The sequence below is a fragment of the Diadema antillarum genome, unplaced genomic scaffold, assembly GCF_040938485.1.
Source record: "Diadema antillarum isolate AM-2024a unplaced genomic scaffold, OU_Dant_1.0 scf00000055, whole genome shotgun sequence".
In the NCBI taxonomy this organism is placed as follows: Eukaryota; Metazoa; Echinodermata; class Echinoidea; order Diadematoida; family Diadematidae; genus Diadema; species Diadema antillarum.
In genome coordinates, this window is record NW_027270944.1 from 772,501 (window position 1) to 799,693 (window position 27,193).

The 27,193-nt window shown below is 37.3% G+C and overlaps 1 protein-coding gene and 3 non-coding genes across 4 annotated transcripts in view; 2 read left to right on the forward strand and 2 right to left on the reverse strand.

Moving 5' to 3' along the window:
• LOC139715803 (leucine-rich melanocyte differentiation-associated protein-like) overlaps positions 1-6,903 on the reverse strand; it is a 17,793-nt gene extending 10,890 nt beyond the window's left edge. Inside the window, exons 1-5 of the mRNA XM_071627341.1 lie at positions 6,759-6,903; positions 4,788-4,888; positions 2,893-3,024; positions 1,656-1,790; positions 814-937 (exon numbers count right to left, since the gene is read on the reverse strand). Of these exons, the coding sequence (XP_071483442.1) occupies positions 814-937; positions 1,656-1,790; positions 2,893-3,024; positions 4,788-4,888; positions 6,759-6,851 (585 nt within the window). The 5' untranslated portion in view covers positions 6,852-6,903. The remainder of the gene's footprint in view (positions 1-813; positions 938-1,655; positions 1,791-2,892; positions 3,025-4,787; positions 4,889-6,758) is intronic.
• Positions 6,904-17,531: 10,628 nt separating this feature from the next.
• Positions 17,532-17,604, forward strand: Trnak-cuu (transfer RNA lysine (anticodon CUU)). Its single transcript has one exon. It is a non-coding gene; the product is annotated as a tRNA-Lys (tRNA).
• A 6,183-nt stretch (positions 17,605-23,787) lies between these two features.
• Trnah-gug (transfer RNA histidin (anticodon GUG)) lies at positions 23,788-23,859 on the reverse strand. The gene has a single exon. It is a non-coding gene; the product is annotated as a tRNA-His (tRNA).
• A 1,225-nt stretch (positions 23,860-25,084) lies between these two features.
• On the forward strand, positions 25,085-25,157 carry Trnak-cuu (transfer RNA lysine (anticodon CUU)). Its single transcript has one exon. It is a non-coding gene; the product is annotated as a tRNA-Lys (tRNA).
• Positions 25,158-27,193: the final 2,036 nt, after the last annotated feature.

The following is a 27,193-nucleotide window of genomic DNA, read 5'->3' on the forward strand; positions in this document are numbered from 1 at the left end:
TACACCTGCACATACACTTTAATATCAATTTCACATAACTTTTGCATTGTCAGTATTTTCCACTCTCATTCAAATGACATTCACCGTACAAGGCATCAAGTAATCTGAGTTTTAGATGCAGCGCAATAAAGCGACATTCAGTTTATAATGAAAGAAATGGCCTACCTTAAAGTTAAAAATCTGTAATATTTACCGAAATCTTATTCAGTGTCTACTTACAAGATATTTCTTTTTTTCTTATTACTGCATATTACCTACACACAATACGACATAAAGCTACACTATTTGAAACATAAACCAGACAGTTGAATCTTTGTAAAATGCCAATGTAAAATGCATTTCTCCAGAAATTCTCCTGAAATAAATAAATTACACTGAACTGACAAGAACAAACTTTTGACAGTACATCTCACACCAATGTGGCAGAGATATACATGAAGGTACAGGGCCTATGCAGTAAGATGCTGAAGAGCCTGACAGCACAGTGTTAGCAGAGAAACATCACAGACAGACAGAACAATAATAGCAGGCAGAATATGGAGATATGCAGACAGTCAGAAAGAAAGAATGATGCCTACGATGGTAGTCACACAGAAAACATGCAGATAAACACAAAAATTTAGAGACTGAAGTGTGCAGATGAAGAGGCAGAAAGATAAACAGGACAGTGACTGGGGAGGAGACTAGCAAACAGATTGACTGATATCCAGCCTGCAGCCTGGAAGGTAGACTATACTTTAAGAGGGAGAAAAACATGCAGTCTGAGAAATTCAACAATTTGAAAAACAAACAAACAAACAAACAAATGCTCACCACATCTTCTGGTCTTGCGACTTTCATGAGTGACCCCACCCTCTTAGCTTCTGCCTTCTCCTTGGCCGAAACAGGCCTGTGGTCGAGGAACTTCAGTGTGGGAAGACTGTGAATGACAAAATACCTAGGAGACAGGAATAAATGTAGACAGTGGGGAAATAATACAGTCAGTACATACTACAGAGAAATTAGAGGAGCAGATAACACTAATGAGCATGTTACAGGCACCGGAGAGAGCTCCTATCAAACAGTGATGAAAAAAAAAAAAAAGGATATCCAACAGGCAACAAATATTCCTTGAACATTTGAAATTGCATGAACCATAATTTCCCTTTTTCATTTTGAAGGTACAAACATTTTCAAACATAGCTCCACACAAATAGTTAATGAAGTATCTATTCCTTACTTGAGTCATGAAATAAGTGTAACATGTAGATTCAGAGGACAGTATATCTCCAGTTTGTTCTTGTTTTGTGCAATTTTTCTTCTGTTTTTTGTCTTTTTTTACAACGAGCAATTTTGCCACAGACAGCCTTTGAATCTCTGCTCTATGGCACAGTGTACTCAAAATGTTTCCATGCAGCAGCAATGCACTAAGACAGGAAGATGTACATGGTTCTTGCAATTTACTCAAAATTGCACAAATTTGGACCTAGTAATCAAAGAATGACCAAGTGATTGATGATATCATATGTCACTCAACCAGTCTTTAATTTACACTCAACATCCACGGGTATCCGTCTATGATCTGAACAACCTGACGACCAACTATTGTTACTCTTTTCAACACAATGACCTAGAAAGTGAAAGTGGATCTGAGAGCCCGGGGTTCCCAAGGTCACCTGTATCGCTGGTAGTCCTCCTCGTCTTTCTCCGAGCTGGAGAGCTCGTTGGGGCAGGCCTGGTTGCCAAGGAGACTGAGGAATGTGAGGGAGGGTAGCGATAGCTGGAGTTTCTCCACGAGAACATTGATATCGGTTATGTGTGGAAAGTAAAGGAAAGTTCTTGAAAGAAATGGTAACAAATTTTCACTATTCTTTGGACTCATGTCAAGCATGGATGCTACATTTATGTTCACAACACATGATATGTATCACTGCCCTCTAGATTGTAACTTGTGACTTTACCAAATCTTTGAGCTGAAACAGACCTCCCCAACAGCACCTTCCATTCACAAGCAGTTATAAATTCTACTCAATATGATCATCACATTACAGTTGGTTTCCCTCTATATTCTTCTATAGATCTTTCCTCACATTCTTTGAATGAAGAATGATCTGCCTTCCCTTTAATATGATAAATATGCTTAAATTTTCACATGCACATAAAATTGGGGAACATAATTATGGTACTGAGGTGTCTGGAAACTCAATCATTTGCAAATCATGTTGTACACCTCTTCCATGTCATCGACCCACATCCTTCCTGTTTAGACAGAGAGCCAGAATGATGACTATTGCCATTACTCTGCACTCTTCCTACCATAAGCACCTACACAAACACCTGAACTAAGAAAGGAAACAGGCTTGAGGATAAAAGGAACTGTACACACTTCTCAAGAAATTGAGCAGCAATGTTTTGTTTCTGACAAAATGGGTTTAAAAACGTAGGCAATCAGAAGCACTGAAATGAGTCACATGTGCTCTCTTTTATTTTTTTACACTAATGCATGGGAGTGCAAAAAGTGTGCAGGAAAAAGAGTATAGCTGCTTTCCATGTTATCCTATGGCAGAATACCAATGTCTCTGTATATGTGTAGTTGGCTGTGCATGCAGCACAAACCTAAACAATCCCTTCGATTCACACAGATGCCTGCATGGCTATTCAGAGAGCAGCCCCACTGAAGTGAAATACATTTTACCTGCTGAAATCATGGTTCATAGACTAATTCTATAAAACAAATAATGCACAGGTTTTAATTCATGATACAAGTGAAGACAAAGCATCACTCTCACATAGCAGTATTAACAATGCCGTACACGTCGCACCATTGTAAATACCCTCCAGTGCACTTTATCTTCACTAACACACTTTTATCTGTGTATTACTTCCATAATATTAAGTCACTTCATGCAAAAGGATATTTTGTTCTTGTTCATGAGGAGCGTGTGCAGGTGTGGCATGATGGGAATGTACAGCAGGTCATCAAGTTCGTTGTTGTCTACTACAAGCTCTTCCAGCCGGCTAAATCTTTCTAGGCCTGTTAATGTCCTGCACAGGGATGTAATACGGAAGACTCATAGTCACAAATTGCCAGATAGCCAGATAACAGACAAACATATAAACAGGAAAGGACAACTACTGAGTAAAAGAGGTGAAGAGAGAGAATCTGGAGCTTCACACTGTTTTAACCGTCTTCAAAATTAAATACTTCTACAGAAAGGCTAAAGTCTATTAAGTTCTGCACAGCCACATCAATATAACTGTTCTTTATTCTTTTATCATAAATGCAATAGAAATGCATGTATGGGGAAAATCTAGTAAGAAATGTTGATTGGAAGAAAAAAACTTTCAACAACTACACAGTAAAATGAAGAGTTAAATACACATGTCAAATGTAGCACTTTGTCTAGTGTATGTATCTGTAATCTTGGTTTGTATTTCCTTGGTGAAATCAATATCACTTTAGTTTAGATTTTGCTGCTCCACACAATGAGAAAGAATGAAATCATTTCAAGTGAGATATAATTAATAACATATTCAAGATTTCCATCAAGCACTTTATACAAGATTGGAAACTATGGAAGTAGATGGGCTTTGAGTCTGACAACCACTTCAATCAACAAATGCCCCTACTTGTATATATACTCATGAGTAGAGTTTGACAATTCAATGTCTTGGTATATTACACTGAAACAGAAACTGACATCAGTATCCCTAATCAGATCAGGGAAGGAGGGAATGCAATGATACATCATATTATGGGCAATTCCGCAGTTAGTAACGTTACATTTAAAGAAATTTAGATATTTATTTTTACTGCTAAATCACCATTTATTCATTTCAAGTCAAAATCATGTTAAAACATGTTCATCCTCCCCAGGTCTATGATATAGAAAAGAATGAGTACAATCCAATAAATATTAGAATTGCTATGGCAACTAAAAGGGCTGGTTAGTAACGTTACGAAAAAAGGACATGACCAAAAAATCAATGTCTTGTAACAAAAAGTGTGCAAAATTTCAAGTTACTTCAAACAAAGTGTTGCATTAATTTCAATTATTGCATAATGACAAATGTTCACGCAAATATTTTTAGCAGTTTGACCGATAATTCATTAGCTAGACCCCCAAATGCATGGTTAGTAACGTTACGGTTAGTAACGTTACATTTGTCCGGAGTAATTCCGCAGGTCATTTCACCCTTCTGTAATTGACAAAATGTCACATGACTTCTGGAGTATTTAAATGTATTCATCTTTTACCTTTTAGCAAAAATTTGAGGAAAAAATTTCAAAGCAACCCACTGTAATTTGCATTTAAGTGAATTTCAGCATCCCCAGTCCCACATGTACATTTTAAATGATGGTTTTAGATCTCGCAAAATCAATAAATACGAAAAATAAAATCTACTGAATTTGAAAGACCTTAGTGATTGGTGAACATCCATGGCATTAGTTGATACCTAAAAGAGTAAGATAAAGAGGCACATTTCTTTTATCCATGTCATGTCCACCTAACTGCGGAATTGCCCTTATGGCAAACTCTTACAAATATTCTTTGCACACAAGATTCACAGCTCTAAGACTTCACTGCATCACACAATCTAAGGCTGAAGCATTCTTGTTGTTCTCTTATAACATAAATTCACTTTGATAAATTAACTGGGAAGACATATCTAAATCTCCTAAAATCGACACAGGCACCAACAATATTCACATTTTCAGAAAAATCACATGGTTCACTTTTCATTTTGCCTACACTGTACATCCCTTCATTCAAATCTGTCTCATACCTTTGTTTATCAACACTCACCTAATCAGGTTGAAACTGAGGTCTAGCCTTGTAATTTGTGGTCCATACCATTTTCCTAGCTCTTCCGGAATGTTTGCACATGCATGGTCTATATATGATAGCTGGAAAATGAAGGCAAAGCAAATACAGGCAATGAAAGAATATGTAATACATAAAAACATTAAAAACAAACAAACAAACAAACAGGTGGTTAACTACAACGGAAGTCCATGATACTGAGGACAGCAGAATTTGCTGCAGCACATGGCTGCATGCCCAGCATGAGATTCTAGCTGCACAAATTTTGAGAAGTCTTCAACTCTCCAGGAGCAACCCAGGGATCAGAAGAAACAAAGTATTGATGTCACTTGTTATTTGTCATTTTACTTGAAAGCACTTTAATAAAAATTGGGTTTCTGCAAGGATGCCGTGTGACTTTTGTCCTTACAAGTGTCAGACACCAGACAATCCGCGGCTGACGTGACATACCGTGCTGTGTGTGTGTGATACAGAGGATGGTGCCCTATTAGTTTGTGGTATTTATGAATAAAACATGCTCTCCAGCAAATTGGATACACTGCTTAGATTGTGTACGAAATGCTCTGCCCAACACAACCTGATTACGCAGAGACTACTGTATCAAGGATATTTTAGGGGAATGTACACATCAATGAGAGACTTGTGAGGAAACCATTATTGCAGAAAATGAAATTGCATTAATTGTAATTGCTGTTTTAAGAAAACAAAGAATTCACAATCTATATGAATTTCTCATTCTATATCTGATTCCGTATGGCTATTTCTACAAATCTGTTTAATATTTATACTTTACTTATTGAAGTCTGCAAATTGAACATGGAGTGATAGTAGTTCATATCATTCAATGTTATGGCAGACTAGATAAAATTCTTATACATGTGCACAAATTTGCAACCATTTTTCCAAATGTGTCATAATACCTAATGTTTTCTTACACACCATGATAACTAAATATCTCTGCATACCCCAAGATTCCATAATCCATTATGTTTAGACCATTTCCCCCATTTTTTCAACCTGATGACAGTATACATGATTGTATATGATTTCTAGCTTAATACATATTTTTGGTTTTAATTATTGTTTTTTCCGGGGGGGGGGGGGGGGGGTACAAAAGGAACTCTTACCTCCAGCTCCTTTTGAGATTCAAAATGATTACGAGTTAATTTTGTATCCCCTTTACCCCCCCCCCCCCCCAAAAAAAAAAGAAAAAAAAAAGTAAATTTAATAGTAAAATAAAAATAAATAAATAAATAAATAAATAAATAAATAAACCAGAATACAGAAACTATACATGGCTGGCTGGAAATAACATTTCCAATTATGTGGCTATAGACCTACTAAAAATTGGTCACTTGAGTAAGGGTGAGAAAGTTTAAAAAACAAACAACCAAACATGGTCTGCACTGGATTAAAGAGTCCTGCAGTTGCCTTTGCTTTGTTTTGGGGATAGGGGTTGGGTTTATCATTTCTTTATATGTTATAGTGTTCTCTTTTGTCCCTAGAAATACCACGTAAACACATGGTGTCTCCGTTTCCACGCCCCTTTCATTTGGCATTTAGTTTTAGACCTAGACTCTACTCAATTCAGCTTCAACTCCATCAAAAGACTGTCATTGAAGACTATAAAACTGATACTGTTGCCCTCACTAAGAAGACTGTTGGATAACAGGAGCAACAACAAATCGCACTCTTATGAGCCGGATTTCAAAAGCCAGGAACTCATTCCAAATCTAACAAGTACAAGCATAATATGAATTAATCATTATCAAAGCCATAATGACGAACAGTTCGCTTTCGACTCTGCTTCACGACGCGCGTTCACTTCAGTGAAGGACGGATGACAGGCACACACACAAAAAGGCATATGTGGGACAACGCTTTGACAGAGCTCCTTCGAAACATATTGTGTAGGGCCTACCTCGTAAAAAATGCGAATTAATTCTCACTCACCTGAGTACCCTCTATGATTGGACCTAATCTTTCATTGATCCCATTACTGTCACTCAAGTTGCCATTCTCTGTATTTGAAGAGTCCACTGACATTTTTGGTTCTTGTCAGATTACTTTTCCACAAGTGGCACAAGGGGTCTCTCAAGTCGTGTCCTATATCATACCCCTATAGCTATACGGCGTAAGGTGGAACGGTTGTCGACGTATACTAGTAGTTGACGATAAATGCCTCCCCAATACACACGTATCACTATCAGTAATCACGGGTACAAACAGAAGAAAATTATGCTTGAGTGGAGATAATCACAAGCATGATACAAGTACATCTAGATATAGTATTGCTATAGCTCTAGATATACCCCGGTACAGCAGGAAAAAAGTAATTGCTTTCCTGGATATTTAGATGGTATCACGCGGGATATCTCCAGCTTATAGTTCTTTGGAAATTATAATGGCAAAGATCCTAACTAACTGAAGGAGTACATGCAGGTAGATACGTGCGTGGTGATGAACTTTGTACTTGCTCTGAGTCATGTGCAGCGGGTTCAATAAACTATACGTTTTAAGTCAGTGATGTTTACAATGAGACTTGCGAGACTGAAAATACACGGCCTATCTTCTTTACTTCAGAAATGATTGCGTTGCACTGTGAACGAAGGTGAGGGATTGCTCCAAGATACATGTGGATAGGGTACCCAAAACAGATAAACCCTGTAGGGTAGCTTGAAAGAATGAGAATGACAAACACAGAAACATGACCAAGACATTGATACACTGCCCAAAGACAGACAGACAGACAGACAGACAAACAAACAGGCAGACAGACAGACAGACAGAGTTGGAGATGAGGTGGGAGATAAGCGGTATATCTATGTGGGGAGAGAGGAGAGAGGGAGGGAGAGAGAGTAAGGGCGCCTTAGGGCCTATAATGATAACTGCAACTGAGAATTCACTTTCAAGAGGGCAATTAACAAAAAAAGGGGGGCAATGATTAACCAATCATACGCTTCATAATGCATTCACACAGACTTCATAATTTGCTTAAACTAATCAGAATAATCAAAGAGGCAAAAAAAAAATAAATAAAGGGAATGATGATAGAGGGAATAATATACCTTGAACATAATGTCACTAACAAGTCGCTTGAATGTGTACTTTTCATGAAAAATGAGATTTTATGTAATTCTCCTTATACATATTCTTTAGACACACAAATTCCTTACATCTTTATGTTCGTTAATCCGAAAAAAATGAAGTAGGGTTCCTTATTCCGGGGGACAGTTAAATCGAGAATGAAATAAGGTTCGTTAATCCGAAGAGGAAAATCCAAAAATGAAAAGATACAAACGAACCTTTGGAATTAAAAATGACCCCATTTTGTTCTCCCATTATTGAACCTTATCGGAATAACGAACCTATGGAATAACGAATTTTAACCTATTCGATATGAATGTAATTTATTTTTTTCATCGTTACTGTTAATAATTTCAATAAAGAAGTCTTCGATTCCCTCGATGTGAATATCGGGTCTAGTTGTTAATCTAAGTTGATTATGGAAATACACGATCAATATATCGTAAAAATGTGCGATAGATAACAACATAATGCTCAGTAGAATCAGTTATGATATGAGCAGGACTGGTAGGCCTATTTATGTTTTGTTTGAAACAACAACAAGATTTAAGAAATTGGTTTTTTTTTTTGTGATATTGCATTACCACCGTGATATTTATTTCGTAGGGAACAAAAAGTGTTTAACACCTATCGAGTTTAACTCCTTGATATACTACACATGCCTATCCATCACCTAACTCAGTGTCTCGTTTCAGTAAAGGCCTACTATGGGTAAAAGTACTAACTATTACAGTCCATCTGATTCAGTGTCACTCCACTGCATGGGCATTCTGACAGCTCGAGAACCAGCAGGGGGCGCCATCCACAGTATGTGATATCCCATTATATTTAGAGATACAATGTTGTGGGATCTGTATAGGCCTACTTCAAAGTTACAGCAATTGCAGATACAGGGCAAAAGGCAGAAAACAACCAATCCGTGTTGCTACGGTATAACTGCAAACATCACAAGTTACAATATTACGTGCAGGTATGCAGTTCATAAAAAGACCCCAGTATAGTAATTGTTATTTTATCATTATCATTATTGTAATTGTTGTTGTTGTTGCTGTTGTTGTTGTTGTTGTTGTTGTTGTTGTTGTCGTTGTTGTTGTTCGGTTTGGTTTTATCATTTCATCTCTTAATTCTTTGGAGGCCATGGTCCGTCTTCCCAAGCGCTTACAGTTTCCGCCAATTACGTTCATCTTGAGCATTGTTGAGGCAGCGATGGAAAATATTGATAACATGACAGTGTAAAACTTGAAACTGAAGGATATTCACGAAAAGCTAACGAGAAGTGAAGATTTCAATTTCCAATTTATTTCCGTATTTATTGATGGAAGATATATAAAATAGATAAAGTATGATAATACATAATGTCCAGCTTGGAAACAGGTAAAAATACCAACATAGTACATGGCGGTCGATGTGTCAGTTTCAATCAAAGTAAATGAATGCTATAGAGAAATACGATGGAACCTACTTAAAAGCAAGCTTGTTGAGCATACATAGATCCTATAACAGAAGCCTGTGTGAAGCCTAGCATGAAGCCTAGTGTGGGATGGCATTATTAGGGAGTTATATAGAAACAAAAATCATAATCAGTAATATTTACATCACTCTTGAAGATCAAGTAGATGAGTGAATGAAGAAGTAAACGAAATACATCCAAGGTAGTTTAGGTAGAATGAAGGGAGGACGAGAAGCAATGCTGATCGAATTGTTTGCTTTGTATTGTGTCTCACACTAAAAGTAAAGCATCAACCTGCGTGTCATCTGAAAGCTGGTTACATTATTATCAAAGTCACCCTTTCTTTGCTCACTCTCGACTTCAAATTGTGGCATCACAACTTGCAGTTTTATCGGATAGTGGATTGCGTTAGCTTTTGTGTCCTCCACATGAAACAATAATATTGGAATTCATCATATACCTTGGTATATTAGTTAAATGCACATGAAGCAAATTAGCTTTAGATAGGGAACATGAAGTATAACTATACACGCTCTTTTCTTTGTTTTCGAGTTGTGGTCTTGTACTTAAGGCCATAGACTCACAATCCTGGGTTCCCTGGTTCGAATCCCATGTAGCAGCAATGTGTGTACCCTCAGGCAAGTCCACTTTATCCTCAGTGCCTCGTCCTTCGAAGGGGACTTAAAACTTTGATTACTTGCTTACCAGCGTTCATTGCTTTCTTTAATACGGCCACGTAGAACATACCGCGATGCTGTCAAATTCCAAATTCGTATTCAACTTTCATCTGGCGAAGTCTTAAAGTCGCTGTAGTCTTTCGATTCCATTCCATTCACTTCAATTCAATTCAATTCAATTCAATTCAATTTAATAGGTTATCTATTTCCATTAAAATACATGATATACAAAGCGGTATACATGTCCCAATTTGAATTTCATCCAGCTGAAGAGGACAGTTCATTGAACACAATGCACGAATGGTAGTACAGTGTATAACAAAAAAGGAACAATGCACATTTTGTCATGGTAACAAACAAGTAATGTAATGCCTTTACAACAGTGCAGAAGATGATTTGACATATTGCAGGTTTTACTAATTCATTAAGTCCATTTGTTTTTGTGCAGCCATTCGTGTCTAAATCACTCACTGATGCATTAACTAATTAATCTGTGTATGCAGCCAGCCTTCATAAATATATCGTTCATCTATTCGTTCATCCATGCGTCTGTTCAGCTATACATCCATGTTTTCCAATGCAATGTTTTCTGACATCTGTACAGTACATTGTTTCGACTTTATTTGAGCATCTCTCATGCTCGATGCATTCCTGTCTTTCGTGACAAACAAAAACTCTATTTTATCTTCCTTAGAAAGCTAAATCTGTTCTTTTAGAAAAGGATGAGAATTTCCGACAGGGTCTTGGGTTCGAACTCCGTCTTGTGTGTTCATCTCTCCTTGTATCCCAGGTGTATTAATGGGTAGCTGGTAATGCCGGGGAAAAATAATGGTATTGAGGGCATTCTGGGAGTGCATTGTTGGCCCTGAAAGGTCTATACCCTGAGTACATGAAATAATTTTCATATCAAACCATATGATATGATATGATCTGATTTGATATGATATGATATGATATGATATCATATCATATGATATGATATCATATCATATCATATCATATCATCATACCATACCATATCATATCATATATCATATCATATCATATCATACCATACCATACCATATCATATCATATCATATCATATATCATAAAATTATCATATCATACCATACCATATCATATCATATCATATCATATCATATCATCTATCATTTCATATCATATCATATCATATCATACCATATCATACCATATCATATCATATCATATCATATCATATCATATCATACCATATCATATCATATCATCTATGATATCATATCATATCATACCATATCATGTCATATCATATCATATCATATCATATCATATCATATCATATCATATCATATCATATCATATCATATCATATCACATCATATCATATCATATCATATCACATCATATCATTATCATATCATATCATATCATATCATATCATATCATATCATTATCATATGGATATGTGTGATCTTTGACCCTTCCTGTGCCAAGGAGTTACATCTACACAAAATATGTCACACACATGACATACCTATGGATAGGAAATTAATGTGCCACGCAGAGGATTCAGATTTGCATGCGGTCTAACGTTCACCTCCTTGTGTCACATTTTCACATTGTGTGACAGAGAGCAGTCTTTTAACATTGTCTTTACCACCGATGTAATGAACGCATGAACACACGTCAGGTTCGAATAATGTACATTCTCACCAAACCATTCAAAGAAAGTGCTGAAATAGGCACACATTCGAAAGAACAAAAACAAACAAACAAACAAAGATGTCAGTACAATCAATCACGTGATCTTACTATAAAGCATTAAGTCACGGCTGGCAAAAAGTGCAGATCAAAGCTATTAAATCCATGGAATTTAATGAGATCCCACTTGCCGCTTGAATTGAGAGTATATTATTGATGACATGCGCATAACGAATTCTCATTTCATGGAAATCCCAACGTTATTTGTCTTTGGAAAGAGCGAGGAGAGAGAGAGGGAGAGATAGACAGAGAGAAAGGGGGAGAGAGAGGGAGAGAGTAATGATGCAAAATTAGTTGCATATGGATTATGGCGTGCAAATTCAACATCAATGGTCGCCATGGATAAGCAAAACTACTTATGAGTAAAAGTATAGCTTTCATCACAATGTACACTCACCTGGCCGTACTCAGTAGGTTGACAGGGGCAGTTAACTGCCCTCCCCCGAAATGTTCATGCCACTCTTTGTCTTTGGCCTCAAGTGTTTAAATTTTCAGATGAACTAACCAGTGATTTAGAAAATCCCGCAACAATTCAAAAAAAAATTCGTATTTTTTTAGCATTTCTTGTGTTAGCTATAATACTTACTAATGCTCATTACATACGTGATTCTGCCACCACTCCATTGACTGCCTTTTATTTGTCATTGCCGACGAGCGTTATGCACCTCCATAAAATTCAGTATACGCAAGCAGTGAAGACGCACATCACTAGCTGAACAAGGCGACAGGTACCACGATTTAATCATTAACATCGTCCCTGAATATTCCTTTTTCCTACTTTCCTCAAAAAAGGGGGTAGGCCTACCCTTTCGAAGTGTTTCTATTATACCTACGAAGCACTTCTGCGTACGTGGTTCGAGACACGCATGCGTTGGTAAACTTGTTGTAGAGAACGGCGAAGGAAAAAAAAAAGTGATTGCAATAATAGCCCGAACTCGCATGAGTAGAAATTCCCATCTTACTTATAATTCTATCAGACATTCCGGTCCAGACATTTGGAATAATCTTCCCGATAATATTATGTCTTGCTCAACTATTTACTCCTTAAAAGCTGCACTCAAGCGGTATTTGATACAACGTTACTATAATGCTCCCCACTCGTTAGGTTAAAGGGATCGTATATAGTTTTGGTTGAAACATAATTTCTGGTTTCTAACATTTTTTTGTGAGATGATGAGAAACCTCTTATGAAATATGAAAGAGCATGTAATTCCATGAGGAATTCAATGTTTATTTGATGAAAATGGGTTTTGAAATGGCTGAGATATTCAAAACAGAGCAATCCTAATAAATGTGGGACCCACACTTTATTACGATCGCTTTGTTTTACATTGTTTTTGGATGTTTCAGTCATTCCAAACCCGATTTTCATCAAATAAACTTTGAATTCCTCTTAAAATGGTATGCTCTGTACTATTTCATAAGTGTTTTCTTGGTATCTCGCAAAAAGTTAAAAGCCCTATTTTCATCTCCATCAATACTGTACTATCCATTTAAGATGATATAGGGCCTACCGCAGATTTACAAATGTTAATTTCTCAGTCTTGATTTTCATTATTCAACTGCCCTCTGCACCCACCTGATCGTCCAATTTTCCCCAAGAGAGAGAGAGTCTTTTTATGAGGCCCCATCCATTTCAAGCTTAATTGCTCACTATATGGTGGTCTCCTGCATTCACTTATCTCTGATATATACTGGAAAAATACTCACTTTGTATCTTATTTGCATGTTTTGTATACAATATGTTCACTGCACAATACTAATGCCTATGTTTATCTATTTGTGCATCACATCATTTTAAATCATTGCACTTGCTGTATTTTGAGTCTTTGAAATTTGTATTCAATTTTTATGTGATTGAATGCGGATATAGATCAAATCAAACAAACAAAGTGAACAAAAAGGAAGAGTCCTTTACGCAATGCACTACCAAGGCAATTACTATAAGGCATACATTTTCATGATATAATTAAGCATTACACCCCTACTTGCGTTGCCAGGGGGAAAATGTCAAATTTACGTCACTATGATATCTCAATTCGATTGATAGTTCATTGGTAATATTGTACCACAACACTTCTTAGAGCTATCACAATGGTCGAGGTGAAAGGAGCATAAAGCATAAAGAGTCAAATATGAAACAAAACAAAAAACAAATCCTGGGATTTGGGTCAATGTCGAAACAGCGAAACGACACAGTTTGTGCGATTTCTGCATCTGATTATGTAGTGTGAATGTGTATAGACCACGTATGTTATGATAATAGTCAGCCGTGTGCCATTTATAACGTGTGTATGCAGGGGTGGATCCAGGAATTCCGTATAAAGTGGGGACGCCTTTACAAAATTAAAGGGAGCGCACGCACCCCTCATTTTTTTCTGTTTATTTCTGTTGTCCAGTGCGCCCCCACCTGGATCCGCCACTGGTGTGTGTGTGTGTGTGTGTGTGTGTGTGTGTGTGTGTGTGTGTGTGCGTGTGTGTGTGTGTGTGTGTGTGTGTGTGTGCATGTGTACATCAAACATCTATAGTTAAAGGCAATAAAGAGGACTTATTTTGAACTTCGCACACTGAGTGATCCAGATATTCATACAGCGATCTTGAAACTTTAACCAGCCATCCTCGGCCTTATGCCCATCCTGTAGAGATATACATGTACTAGGTGTTAAAAAACCCCACTTTTGATCCTTAATAGTTCAAAAACTATATATCAGATAACACTGACATTGATATCAGCAAGAGCTGAATGGGTGCACCGACACCCACGAGTCATACAGCTCACGAATTATACAGCCAACAAGTCATATAGCCCACGAGTCATATACAGCGCACAAGTCATACAGCCCACTAGTTACACAGCCCACGAGTTCGACACTAAGTAAATAAAGGCCACGAGTTCGACATCAAGTAAAATAAGCCCACGAGTTATACAGCCCATGAGTGTTACACTACGCACAAAAAGCTCATGGGACCGACACTGTGCAAAAAACCCCACGAGACCGACACTACGCTTAAAAGGCTCACGAGATCGACACTAGGCAAAGAAGGCCCACGAGACCGACACTACGCAAAAGATGCTCGACACTACGCAAAAGACACCGACACTAGGCAAAGAAGGCCCAAGAGACCTACAGGATGAACAGCGTCACCTATAGACCAATTAATTGTATAGCGTGTCCAGATAATGGCATAAGGAAGAAATGAGATGGAAAAGGAGAGTTACTTGGGTGTTACCCCGTCAGTTGCCGTCCCTCAAGTCTTGAAATTTTCAAGATCTTTGTGTTTGCATGTGTGAGGGTTTGTTAAAGAAAATAACAAAATTCAATAAAAGTGTGCATCAGATCTTTCCACATCAATTTCAAAAAATGGCCCAACACCCTTGTTTCCCTTTCCGCAAAACATATATTACTTAGAAAAAAATAAAATGATGTAGACATTCAGATCAACCAACTAGAAAAATACCCAGCTGTGAAATGAAATTTACAAGGAAATGTTTCACAAAATGGTCAATGTTGCAGTGCACACCTGCTTTCTCGAGGGGGCGTAGTGGCCCGACGTAGTCATCTGCAAAGGTGATGATTTAGTATAAATTCACAGAAGAAAACGTAATCGTTTTTTAAGGTAGTGTTAAAGATTCGGGAAAAGAAGATGCATCCATGAAAACAGCTATTCTACTTTATGAAAAATGTACCGATTTGAGGAGAATAATTTTACAAACACAAGCCACAAATCGAGGTGAATCGCTGCGATGTAGAGCGTTTTCATCCATTGAATGTCATACATTATAGTTACAGAGAAATTACAAATTGAACTCTAACACGTGCTGGCAGGCTGGTAGGATATCTGATACTATAGAAAGGCCTACTTTAAAAACTAGTGAAGTGAGAAAGAAAAGGGGAAAAAAAGCCTACATTCTGTCCATGATGGCATTATCAAAGATCTAAAATCAAACCATACATTGTTCTTGTCCTCTTTTATTCATTCACTTTTGGGGGGGGGGGGGTGGGTTCCCATGAAGAGTACAATTTTATTCTTTTTAAAAATAAACGGTAACAATGTCGCTCCCCGTAGCGTGACAGAACTGCCCCTAAAAGCCACACGTGTGGAAATACATACTTGATGTCGTTGAAAGATAATGCTGTTCAATTAGTTACAATCTCTCGCTGTGACGAAAAGCGTGACGAAATTGCATCCGCCAGTATGTTATTTTCCCCTTCATGGAACACCCTGTACAGGTACATATTTGTAATTGACATGTAGATGGCGCTGTTTATTCTGTCGATCTCGTGAGCCTTCTTTGCGTAGTGTCGATCTCATGGGCTTTCTTTGCCTAGTTTCGGTCTCGTGAGCCTTTATTGCTTAGTATCGGTCTCGTGGGCCTTCTCTGCGTAGTGACAGTCTCGTAAGCCTTTTCTGCGTATAGTGTCGAACTAATGGGCTGTATGACTCGTGAGCCGTAGAACTCGTGGGCTGTATGACTCATTGACCTATTTTTTATGTCGGTCTCGTGGACCGTATGACTGGTGGTTGTCGGTCTCGTGGGATGACCCCCTTTTCTCCACGGGACGCAGCCCTGAAATGAATAGTACTTTTGGAGGCACCGAGGCCCATATGTTTAACGAGAAACTCAAATTAGGCTGAGTATATTTGCTTTATATTTGGGATCAAAGAGACCGTCCAAAGCAGGGCGTGATTTTACAATATTGTTTTTTTTTTATATATTTCACAGAGTGACCGTATGTACGAAGCATTGCGATGTCAGAATTGCTTTGTGACATAATTTCAAAAATAGTGCACTATTTAGAAAATGTTGTTATATACAGTGACGTCATTTCCAAATAGTATACCATGGAGTATCAAACAGGCCAACATTCAAAATTTTTGTTGAAAAAACATATAATCACGTGAAGTTCTCTCAACCAATCACAGAGGATTAATTTTTTTTGCGTCCAAAATATAATAACTAATGTTGGATTTTCACTTTCAGCAATACCATCCAATGAGTAACGAAAAGCCATCCATCGTGTGCATCTAGACTCTCTGAGTACATGTGTATTTCTGTCTTCTTATTATTATTCTAATTTTTTTTAAACATTCTTGTCTTGAACACTCAGTTATTAAAGGAGAATTCCAGACGATTTTCATAATTTCACATCATGTAGTACATAGATCAACAGCTCCATGTATAGATTTGTGGAATTTATTGTGGTTCCTGAGCAGAGAAACAATACTTTGAAAAACCTTAAACAAATTACACTGAACAAGGATAATGACATAGGGCTCACATATTTCAGAAATGTAGCAGTGTGGTTCCATTACAATAACGCTTGCTTGCGAGTTCACCTGTATATAATCTATGCATGCCTTCTTCTTTTGTTCTGCTTCCTTGAACCCCAACTCATGCACTCTTATGGTGACCCTGCCATGTTATCATCCTTGTTCATTGCGATTTGTTATAAATTTTGAAAACATTCTTATTCCTCATCCCAACCACTATAAATTCTGAAACTCTGTACTCAGTTTAAGTAATTTAACGTTGTTCAAATGTAAAAATCAGAAAATCATCCGGAGGTCTCCTTTAATAGAACATGGAGACTTGACTCCCTCTCTCTATCGTAGGTGGTAATATCCATCCTAATACATTGGACAGGATGCATTGAAATGTCACCACCACTGGCTGGCCGCAAGCCAGCGTTGTATCGCTCAGAAGCAGCGAACGGGAAAATGAATGACTGCGAACGACTCCAGACCTTAGACTCTGGTTTACGCATAGCCCGGTTAGCTCAGTCGGTAGAGCATGGGACTCTTAATCCCAGGGTCGTGGGTTCGAGCCCCACATTGGGCGACTACTTTTTCTTTCTTTCTTTTTTCTTTTCCAGTGACTGTCCCAAAGGGATGGGGTGGTTGAAAGTGAGTTCAAGGAGAAATTGAATGATATCAGCGACATAGCAGGAACAGTGTATTTTTATACACTGTTGCTGCTCTCCCTTGTGGCAAACGCCAAACATTCTTATCTAGAAACCATGATTTTTTTTTATACCAACAGGAAGTTTCCCCCAAAGAGAAGTTACAGAAAATTGACATTTATTGTCATCTTCATTGGGCTGTCCAAGACAGCCGTCTTACGCACTACCCTGTTACTCCATAATATTTCCATTTCTACGAAAAATGTCAGGACAGATGATTTTCTTTTTTCTATATCATTTCGCTGCTTTGCGTGGCCATGCACTTAAGAAACTTAAACATCGAAAACATGTGACGCTATTCCCATTCTTGAAATAGCTTCCATCTCGTTGATCCGTAACGCTCTGTCCACAAAGACCATAATACATTTTCTTTACGTTGTTTTTAAGATCGATTTGAAGGAATGATAACTTTCTGAGGAAATGTTAGGGCCTACACGAAGCATAGATTACGAAGACGATATTGCGTCATCGCCCTTATGGAACAAACACAGTGACTGTGTTCACATAGTTGACTATGTGTAAAATGTGTGAATATAGTGTGTTCACAGTGCTGTCACAGTGTGAAATTACAAACTACATGTATGTGGTTCACCACATACAACTCACATATAGTCATACACAGTTACCACAGCTTACCACATAATGGTCACAGTGTGACATATGCTGTAGTATGTGGGCATGGTGTGTTCATAGTATGAATTTTCCGGTTACAGCTCGTTATTCCGAAGGTTCGTTATTCCGAAGGCTCTTCAGTCCGAAGATTCGTTATTGCGAAGGTTCGTTTTTCCGAATTTCATTTTCTAATGAACAAATCTTCGGAATAACGAACTTTCGGAATAACGCCACAAATGTTCGGATTAACGAACCCTTTTTCATTTTCGGATTAACGAACCTCCAGGTATAGGGAATTTGTGTGTTTCGGATTAACGAACCTTCGGAATAACGAACCTTCGGAATTTCGAACCTTCGGAATAACGAACAGCACCCGAATTTTCCGACTATGTGGTTAACCACATACTTATCATATGTGACATGCAGTTACCACTTAATAGCCACAGTGTGTCACATATTGCAGTCTATGGAAATTTCATTTCATTTCATTTATTTTCACTTAATAAAACATGCGTACATCAAAATGTGACAATGGTATGACAAGTATGACATGACAATGTGACAAAAAAACAAACGAACACAAACAACCCAAGATATCAAGTGAAGGGGTTAGTGAGAAGGCAATGGGCATTATTTAAAACTAACCCCGGAAAAGTAAATACAGCGTCATGTCTCTTCTATCTATAATACATACACTCACACATACACACGCATGCATACACTGACAAAAAACACACACCAGCACATTAACAATACACAAGATGCCATTTTCACAAACACACCCCTAACATGCTAATCTCCTAAAAATTCTGAAAATGGTATTAATAACTTCCAGAATACCTTTCAAGTAAAAAACGCTTGAAAACTTTCTTAAAACTTGTCACGGTTTTCTTACATTTCACATCAGAGTGGATAGAATTCCAGATTTGAGGGCCTTGAAAAAATATTGACTTTTTGTAGGAGGATGTTCGAATCTGAGGCAAGTAAAAATTTCTACAATTTCTTGTGCCATAATTATGATTATCTCTGTTTAGTTTAAAATAACCAAGTAATGATACAGGTAAAATACCATTATAACATAAGAACATATATACTGCACTCTGTAATAGATATATATCATACACAGTTAAAATACAATAGACCATGGAATTTTATTAAAAAAGCTACATAATTATGGCATAAGAGGAATAGTTCTTTCCTGGTTCCGAGATTATTTATCCCAACGTCAGCAATACGTAGCATTTCATTCAAGTACCTCGTTTAAGTCATATATTACTTGCGGTGTACCACAGGGATCCATTTTAGGACCTCTACTTTTTCTTATATATATTAACGATATTATAAATTCCTCAACCCTTCTCACCTATGTATTATTCGCGGACGATACCAGTGTCTTCTACTCTCACAACTGTTTAAACACACTAGTGGATATACTTAATTCTGAGCTTGCAAAAATTTCTACATGGTTTAAATGCAACAAATTATCATTAAATATAGATAAAACGTGTTTCATAAACTTCAATACTTCACATTTGCAACCGATAATGCCTAATAACATTATTATTGATGGTATGCCCATTATTGGAAAAAAATCAACCAAGTTCTTAGGGGTAACCCTTGACTCCAATTTAAATTGGAATAACCACATTGATAATATAACCACATTAATATCTAAAGTCATTGGAATACTTCGGAGATTAAAATATTTTGTAACGGAAAAAGTACTCACTATGTTATACAATGCATTAATCTTACCGTATATTAATTATTGTAATGTTGTCTGGGGAAACTGTAATAAAACCAAAGTAAATGTTATTTTTCTTTTACAGAAAAAGGCAATAAGAATATGTACTAACTCACATTATTTAGAACATACTGATCCATTATTCCTTAGACTAAAAGTTCTTAAAGTTGACGATATACACAAATTTCAAACAGCAATATTTATGTTCAAATACACGCAAAATCTACTCCCACTCTTCCACAACGCATTTTCCCTTAACAGGGATGTCCATGCTTACCCCACGCGCCATCGTAATGATTTCCATTTGAATAACCCTAAACTCCTATTAGCTCAAAAATCAATTCGGCATAACGGGCCTGATATTTGGAATTCACTCCCTCTCCACATAAAACAGTGCACATCTCTCTATTCCTTTAAGGCAAATACAAAGAAATATTTCTTGGCACAATATCATACGGTACAGTAATCATTAAACATGTACCTCTTATACTCAACAACAAGGCAATATTTTGGTCCACCCCCTTTTCCCTTTCTTTTACTTTGCTGCTTGACCCTTCGCCCATATTATAACATATTCAATCATTTTCTTAGAAGTGCTGACCATCAACACTTTCGCGCTTCATCACCTGCACACGCACTCACAGGCACCACTCCTGTTTACCAAGTAATTGTATAAAACTGGATTTACACGCATTTTAACATGGCCCATCCGTATTAGTGTTTAAGTACTACAATAAAAAATGGTAATTTAACTCTGGCTGTCCGTCTGTTCAAGCACGGCTTATAACGGCGGCCCTCTGCATTATATGTATATATTATATATTGTACTGTGAATCAAGTCATTATTGGCCATATAAACATTTTGTATGTTATTTAACGTTTCATTTGTCTTTATATACAAAATATGACTTACTATGTAATATGTCAATAATTTTCAGAATTGTATTTGTGTAATTGAACCTGCCTTTGTTATTTTTGTATTCTGAAAGAAAATATGAAATGCAGAAAATAAAATCTTTTCAAACAAATCTTTTCAAACAAAATAGACAAAGTAGAAAATATTGGCAAAGAAGGCGCCCTATACGGTGAATGCGAGACTATTCTAATAGCTCGCTTTTGCAATTTAAACAGTCTCTGCATATTATACTCACTAGATTTCCCCCATGCTAAAATACAATCATTCAAATGTGGTAAAATAAGGGTGTTATATAATAGTAATAATAAAGATCTGGAGTATGACCGTAGTCTGTTTAAAGTCCCGATACTTTTTGATATTTTGTTGCAGATGATACCAGTGTGTTCCTTCCATGACAAACAGTCATCAATTTCAACCCCGAGAAATTTTACATGAGAGGCACGTGATATTCTATTTTCATTAATATGAAAAAGTGCCTCCACAGAGATGTCACAGTGTTAAACGATGGACTATGTGGTTTATCTCCTACTAATCACAACCACAGCTACCACATAGTCATAGGGTGCTACATATTTCAGTCTGTGGGGAAGATATATTTAAAACTATGTAACTTACGACATGTTAATTTCATAGAAATCACAGTTAGCACAGCTTACCGTATAATGACCACAGTGTGTCACATACTGCAATATGTTAACTTTGTGTGCCCACAGAGTTGCCACAGTGTGGAATTCTAGACTATGTGGTTCTTCACCGAAAGTCACATAGTAATCACTACTGTTGCCACAGCTTGCCACACAAATACAACATTGTGCCACATATTGCAGCACTGAGTATGTGGGAATATTGCGTCCGCCGAATTGTCACAGTGTGAAATTCTAGATTATGTGGTTTCTCACCCAAAAGTCACACAGTGACTCGTCATGTATCACAGCTTACAACAAAATAACCACAGAACGTGTCACATGTTACAGCATGTTGGAATGTAGTGCTGCAGATTTGTCACAGTAGACCGACCCACAAGTGAATGAGGAGGGGCTACGTCAATAAAAAAAAGAAAGATAATTATTACATTGCCGGGGAAAACATTCATTCACAATTTACGTGGGACTCAGGATATTCCTGTGGTATTTTGAGACATATACCACAGGACAATACCACACAGTAGAACCATATTAACGCACAGCGACACTGCAATACCACACAGAAGTACCAAACAACAAAACCAGAGAAAATACAACAGAAAGTACAACAGGAAAATACCACAGGATATTCCTGTGATATTTACCACACAGCAGTACCATACAGGAGTACTACGCAGCAGTACAAACTGGAATTAAAAACAAACCCACATATTCCAGAATTTCATTGATAGATGAGTTATGCTGTGAATTATAACAATTGATTCAAGCGGTACTTCACCTGTCCTATACTCCCACAGTATTCCCTGTTAACATAGTTAAGTGGGAGTGCTAACTTTATTAGAAATTGTCTAATGATGCTATGTTTACCCAATACCATTAATTTTGTTATGAAAAAGTAATTTCATAGCTTTATAATGCAGTGTTGTCTAGTTAGTAGCCGAGCCTTAATGCATACAAATAAATGACCTACATGTATGTATTGATACACCCGATGACTATCTACGAATATGATGTCTATATACAATTATGTATGATAGGAATGTACTGTAGGTACATAGGACATGAAACTGTTGTTTGCGATTATATATTAGGAGTAGGACAGATTATTAGGTAAGGCCATGTTTGTCCTGAAATCCATCATTCGCCTGTCGGGTAAATTCTGGGATACGTGGCCATTGATTGTCCCAGATTTCTTTTTCCCACTGTGGTTGATAACACAGAGTGAAAGACTGTGGTAGATAACACAGTGTGAGACTGTGAAAGGCTGTGGTAGAAACACAGTGTGAGAGATTGTGGTAAATAACACAGTATGGGATGCTTCGTATACCTACCGCAGATTATGTGAATGTGACACACTGACATTTTCAGATATGTGGTAATGACACCCGTTACCACAGTATCCACCCTGTGATTTTCCACAGTGTGATAATAACACAGCATTATCACATGTCCCAATTTCACAGGTAACCATAATAGTGTGACATAACTCACTGTCTTTCACACTGTGAATCACAGTGTGTTTTACTGTGTGGCACCACTATGACTGTTCCATAAGGGCATGTTTAAGGGGGTTTAAATCTCTCGATCGCAGAATACCAAGTTGCGACAGAAAATTACTCATTTTACCAGAAACCAAAGTACAATTTTATACTTTGAGAAAAGCTACCGAAATTTGTAGGCTTTGAAACTATTTGTAATGTCCATTTCGTAATTAATGAACATTACCTGTTCATAAAATACCAGGGGCAGAAATTATAGAAAGGATAATAAACTTCATACAGGATTTCTCAAAATTTGGTTCTCATTTGTCCCTGTACCTGGACGGCATATCACATGCATAAAATCAAATGGTCATCTCGGTATCAAAGTATGCATCGTTTTATCCTAATCCATTACCATATTACATCTGATTCTGTCTTGTGTGGCATAATTGAATTAATGTATAATTATGTATAGGATCTATGCTAGTATTAATAAACAGAATACCATGACTTCTCTCCCTTTTTAAAAGTAATACGTTTTACGGACTTTTAGATCAGGGCAAATCATTACAAGAAGATTAAAATCAAAATCCCAAGTTAAAAAAACACGGCCTATCTCTCAGGAGAAGAGTTAGAGATTAAAAAAAAAACAGGAAAAAAGATAGTGCCGTGACCAGGATTCGAACCTGGGTTATTGCGGCCACAACGCAATGTCCTAACCTCTAGACGATCACGGCTGACTGTGGTCATAAAACGCTTGGCATGCTGATAAGTAATACCCTGTAAAGGGGTAGCACTAATCCTCCATAACTACATTTACAATGAATTCTATTTGCAGCAGGTCGGGGACGTGGGAAATTGAGCGAATTGCTTGTATTGTAATTATGTAAATGAATGCACTATAACGTGATCATGTACGACAATGAAGCACATTATAGATTGTGACTTGTGAAAATGGAGATAAAGCAGCAGCATCAGTAGAGGAAGAAAGAAGAAATACTGATGAATAGAAGGAGAATAACGCATTAATATCTTCTCGTCAGTTGGTAAATTCAAGGAGGTTTAAGAGATGGAGTTCCAACTGGCTGTAATTATTCAAACAGTTGTCACTTTTCTATTGGTGTACAAAAGAATACCACAGGTGCATCTGTGCGTTTTATGGCGGGGTTTGATGCCGCCGTCTTGCTGAGCAATCTGAAGATTCATTTTGAACGGTAACTTGATATTGGCTATATTTTGCTTGTTTATCTATCAAATGAAACGGAATCTCACTTGATGATAAAGCACATTGAACAAAGGTCAATCCCTTCCAGCAATATGTCCAAAAGTGTAAATCAGAGCTGTATCATGTGAAAGGGTTTAAAACTGTACCCTCCTGGAAAGCCGGTTTTATCACTTTTCCACTTAATTCCGACAATAAACTGATATGGAATAATCTTCAAGCATAATTCTTTATTAATAGATATATCACTTCATCATTTTTTGCGCAATTTCTATTCACGCATCCCCGTGTCTTTACCATATATATTTCACCTATCTTTTATAAGAAGGGATGGCGAAAAGTAATTACCATCACAAAGACATATCTTTCTTAGAAAGTGGCTGATGATTATGTAATGAGACATGAGTCAATTGTCTTCCTATCTGCGCGGCAGATCCAGTTTGCCACATGCTTCAAATACTTTCGAGTGGCGGCATCGAACCTGGCTTCAAAGGAAATACGACAGTTGTGACTCCATTCTCTTGAACCTCCTTGGTAAATTTGTATATCATGTCTGATATAAACTATGTCTTAATCTTTCACAATCTGATTGAAACAATGAGAAGTTGAAACATCTAATAACAAATGGCAATCTTCTCTCAGTACGGAACTACAAAAATACCAAGTTTTGCACAATATTATTTCTCAGTGAAAGTCACCGTCTGAAAAGGTCACAGTCTGAAAAGCTCACTGTCGTCAAAGCCCGGTTAGCTCAGTCGGTAGAGCATGGGACTCTTAATCCCAGGGTCGTGGGTTCGAGCCCCACATTGGGCGAGGCATATACATTTTCATTTTTCCTAATCTATTTTTTTTTTGCTAATCTAAATCTCAAATAATTACAATTTAGACAAAAACAGACCATTGTGGGTAACAGTGAAGTATATCAAACAACACATTTTAGCCAATCACATTGCTCTATTCAAACTAAGTAATTAACAAGACTGTGAAGGAAAGAGAAGTGTTATACAACAATGTACAAGGAGCAATAAAAAACATGCAACATCGCTTGTCTAAAGACATACCAATCACACACACACACACACACACACACACACATTCTTATAAGGACCTTCAATCAGGGATATGGTTTTTTTCACCTGCAAACGGGAACTTTTAAGATAGAAATTTTCGGAGTTGTTTGTAGTGGGCATGCAGTAACAGCTTGGCGTCAACACCTGTTTAAAAACATAAGTTTGTGCGTTTGTGTGTATGTGTGTTTATATGTTTGTGTCCTTCATCACAAATATCCAATAAATCATAATTGCTCATTGGAATTGGCGGCGCCATTTATATAATTACTCGATGATGTGTTACTATATTTCGTATGTTCTGTCCCGTCGTCTGAATGGTTGGACTGCAATCAACGTCATGATTATCTTATGACGGTTTCCACCATGCAGCGCTTTACAAAGCTACTGAACATGCGCGAGGGAAAAAGAACAATAATGGTCATCGGACAGACGCCAGTTCTGAAGGGCCATGTCATGTTTAAAGTAACCTAACGACAGTCATAGCCGCTTCCGACACACCTCTCACACACCTCGTTTTCTCCAGCCCAATAGATGAGCTCTCGCAGGGACAGTGGCAGTATTTGTGTAGGCTTTCGTTCGGAAAATAATCACCCTTTTTCCTCCGTCGAAAGCTTGTTTCCCAGCGTTTTTGGCAATTTGCTGATCTATGGCACCAGTTCCCTATTTTTCTTTGTGAGCCAACAAGCCCACGAGGAACCTTGTTGCAGACGACACAAGAATCGTTCGATGCCTGACTAGTAATGGCCGTCTGGCGGGGAACATTTCTTGAGGTAGGAGATATGTCTTTCAATAAAAGAAATCTTATAAACTTCTAAAGATGGACAAGCAGTTTGTAAAACATACTCCTTAAGCGGTGTAAACAATATAAAAACCCATTCTGCCATGCAAGCAGTTTATAAAGCATACTCCCTAAGAGTTCGCGGGGTTTTTTTTCATATATCTTTAATGTCAGCAGCAAAAGCAACAACATGATGCAGCATTTTGAACCTATGTAACTCAGCATTTTTACTGGAATATTTCTTCAAATAATATTTCGCAGTTATTGTTGGAAAAATTATTACTTGAAAGAACATCGACGCTTAAGCCAACCTGTGGTGTAATTTAATCTGTATTCTTGCTTTGAATACTCGATAGAAGGGTGTGACACGGAAATCAGTTCATTAGTTAAGAAAGAAGAATAGGAGCTCTAATTGAGAGAAAGAAGAGGAAAGAGAAATTTTGCTATGCAGCTTCAAAGATAATTTAAAAAAAAGTCTTGTTGACGAACGTGTGTATGTGTATGCGTTCATCTGTTCGTCATTGAAATCAACAGAATGTGTGACAGAAATACATGTTCAGCAGCAAAAATGGAAATGTGAAGGATGATGTATTATATATATGAAGGATGATATATGCTTTCCAACTGGTATAAATTTTACCATTACGCGACAACTTCTTGACAATTAGTTCTGCCATACCGAATCATGCATTCATTCATGGCAAGATGAAAATGTTCAATTGGCCTCGGCAGTTATTACAGAATTCAATGATGATGATAAAACATTGGTATCGCCTAACCATGTTCATGGTTTGATGTCTTCTGTATCCAAATCTTTTCAAGAGGCGGGAGTAAGTTTGCATATATATATACATGTATGTGGGTGTGTGTGTGTGTGTGTGTGTCGAAGTGGAGCCTGTGAATTCATTATTGCAGACGGCTTCGATAATGTTTAACGTGCTATACAATCTGAAAAAGATGATTGGTAATGCTGAAACATTTTGTCGCTTATCATAAATAAT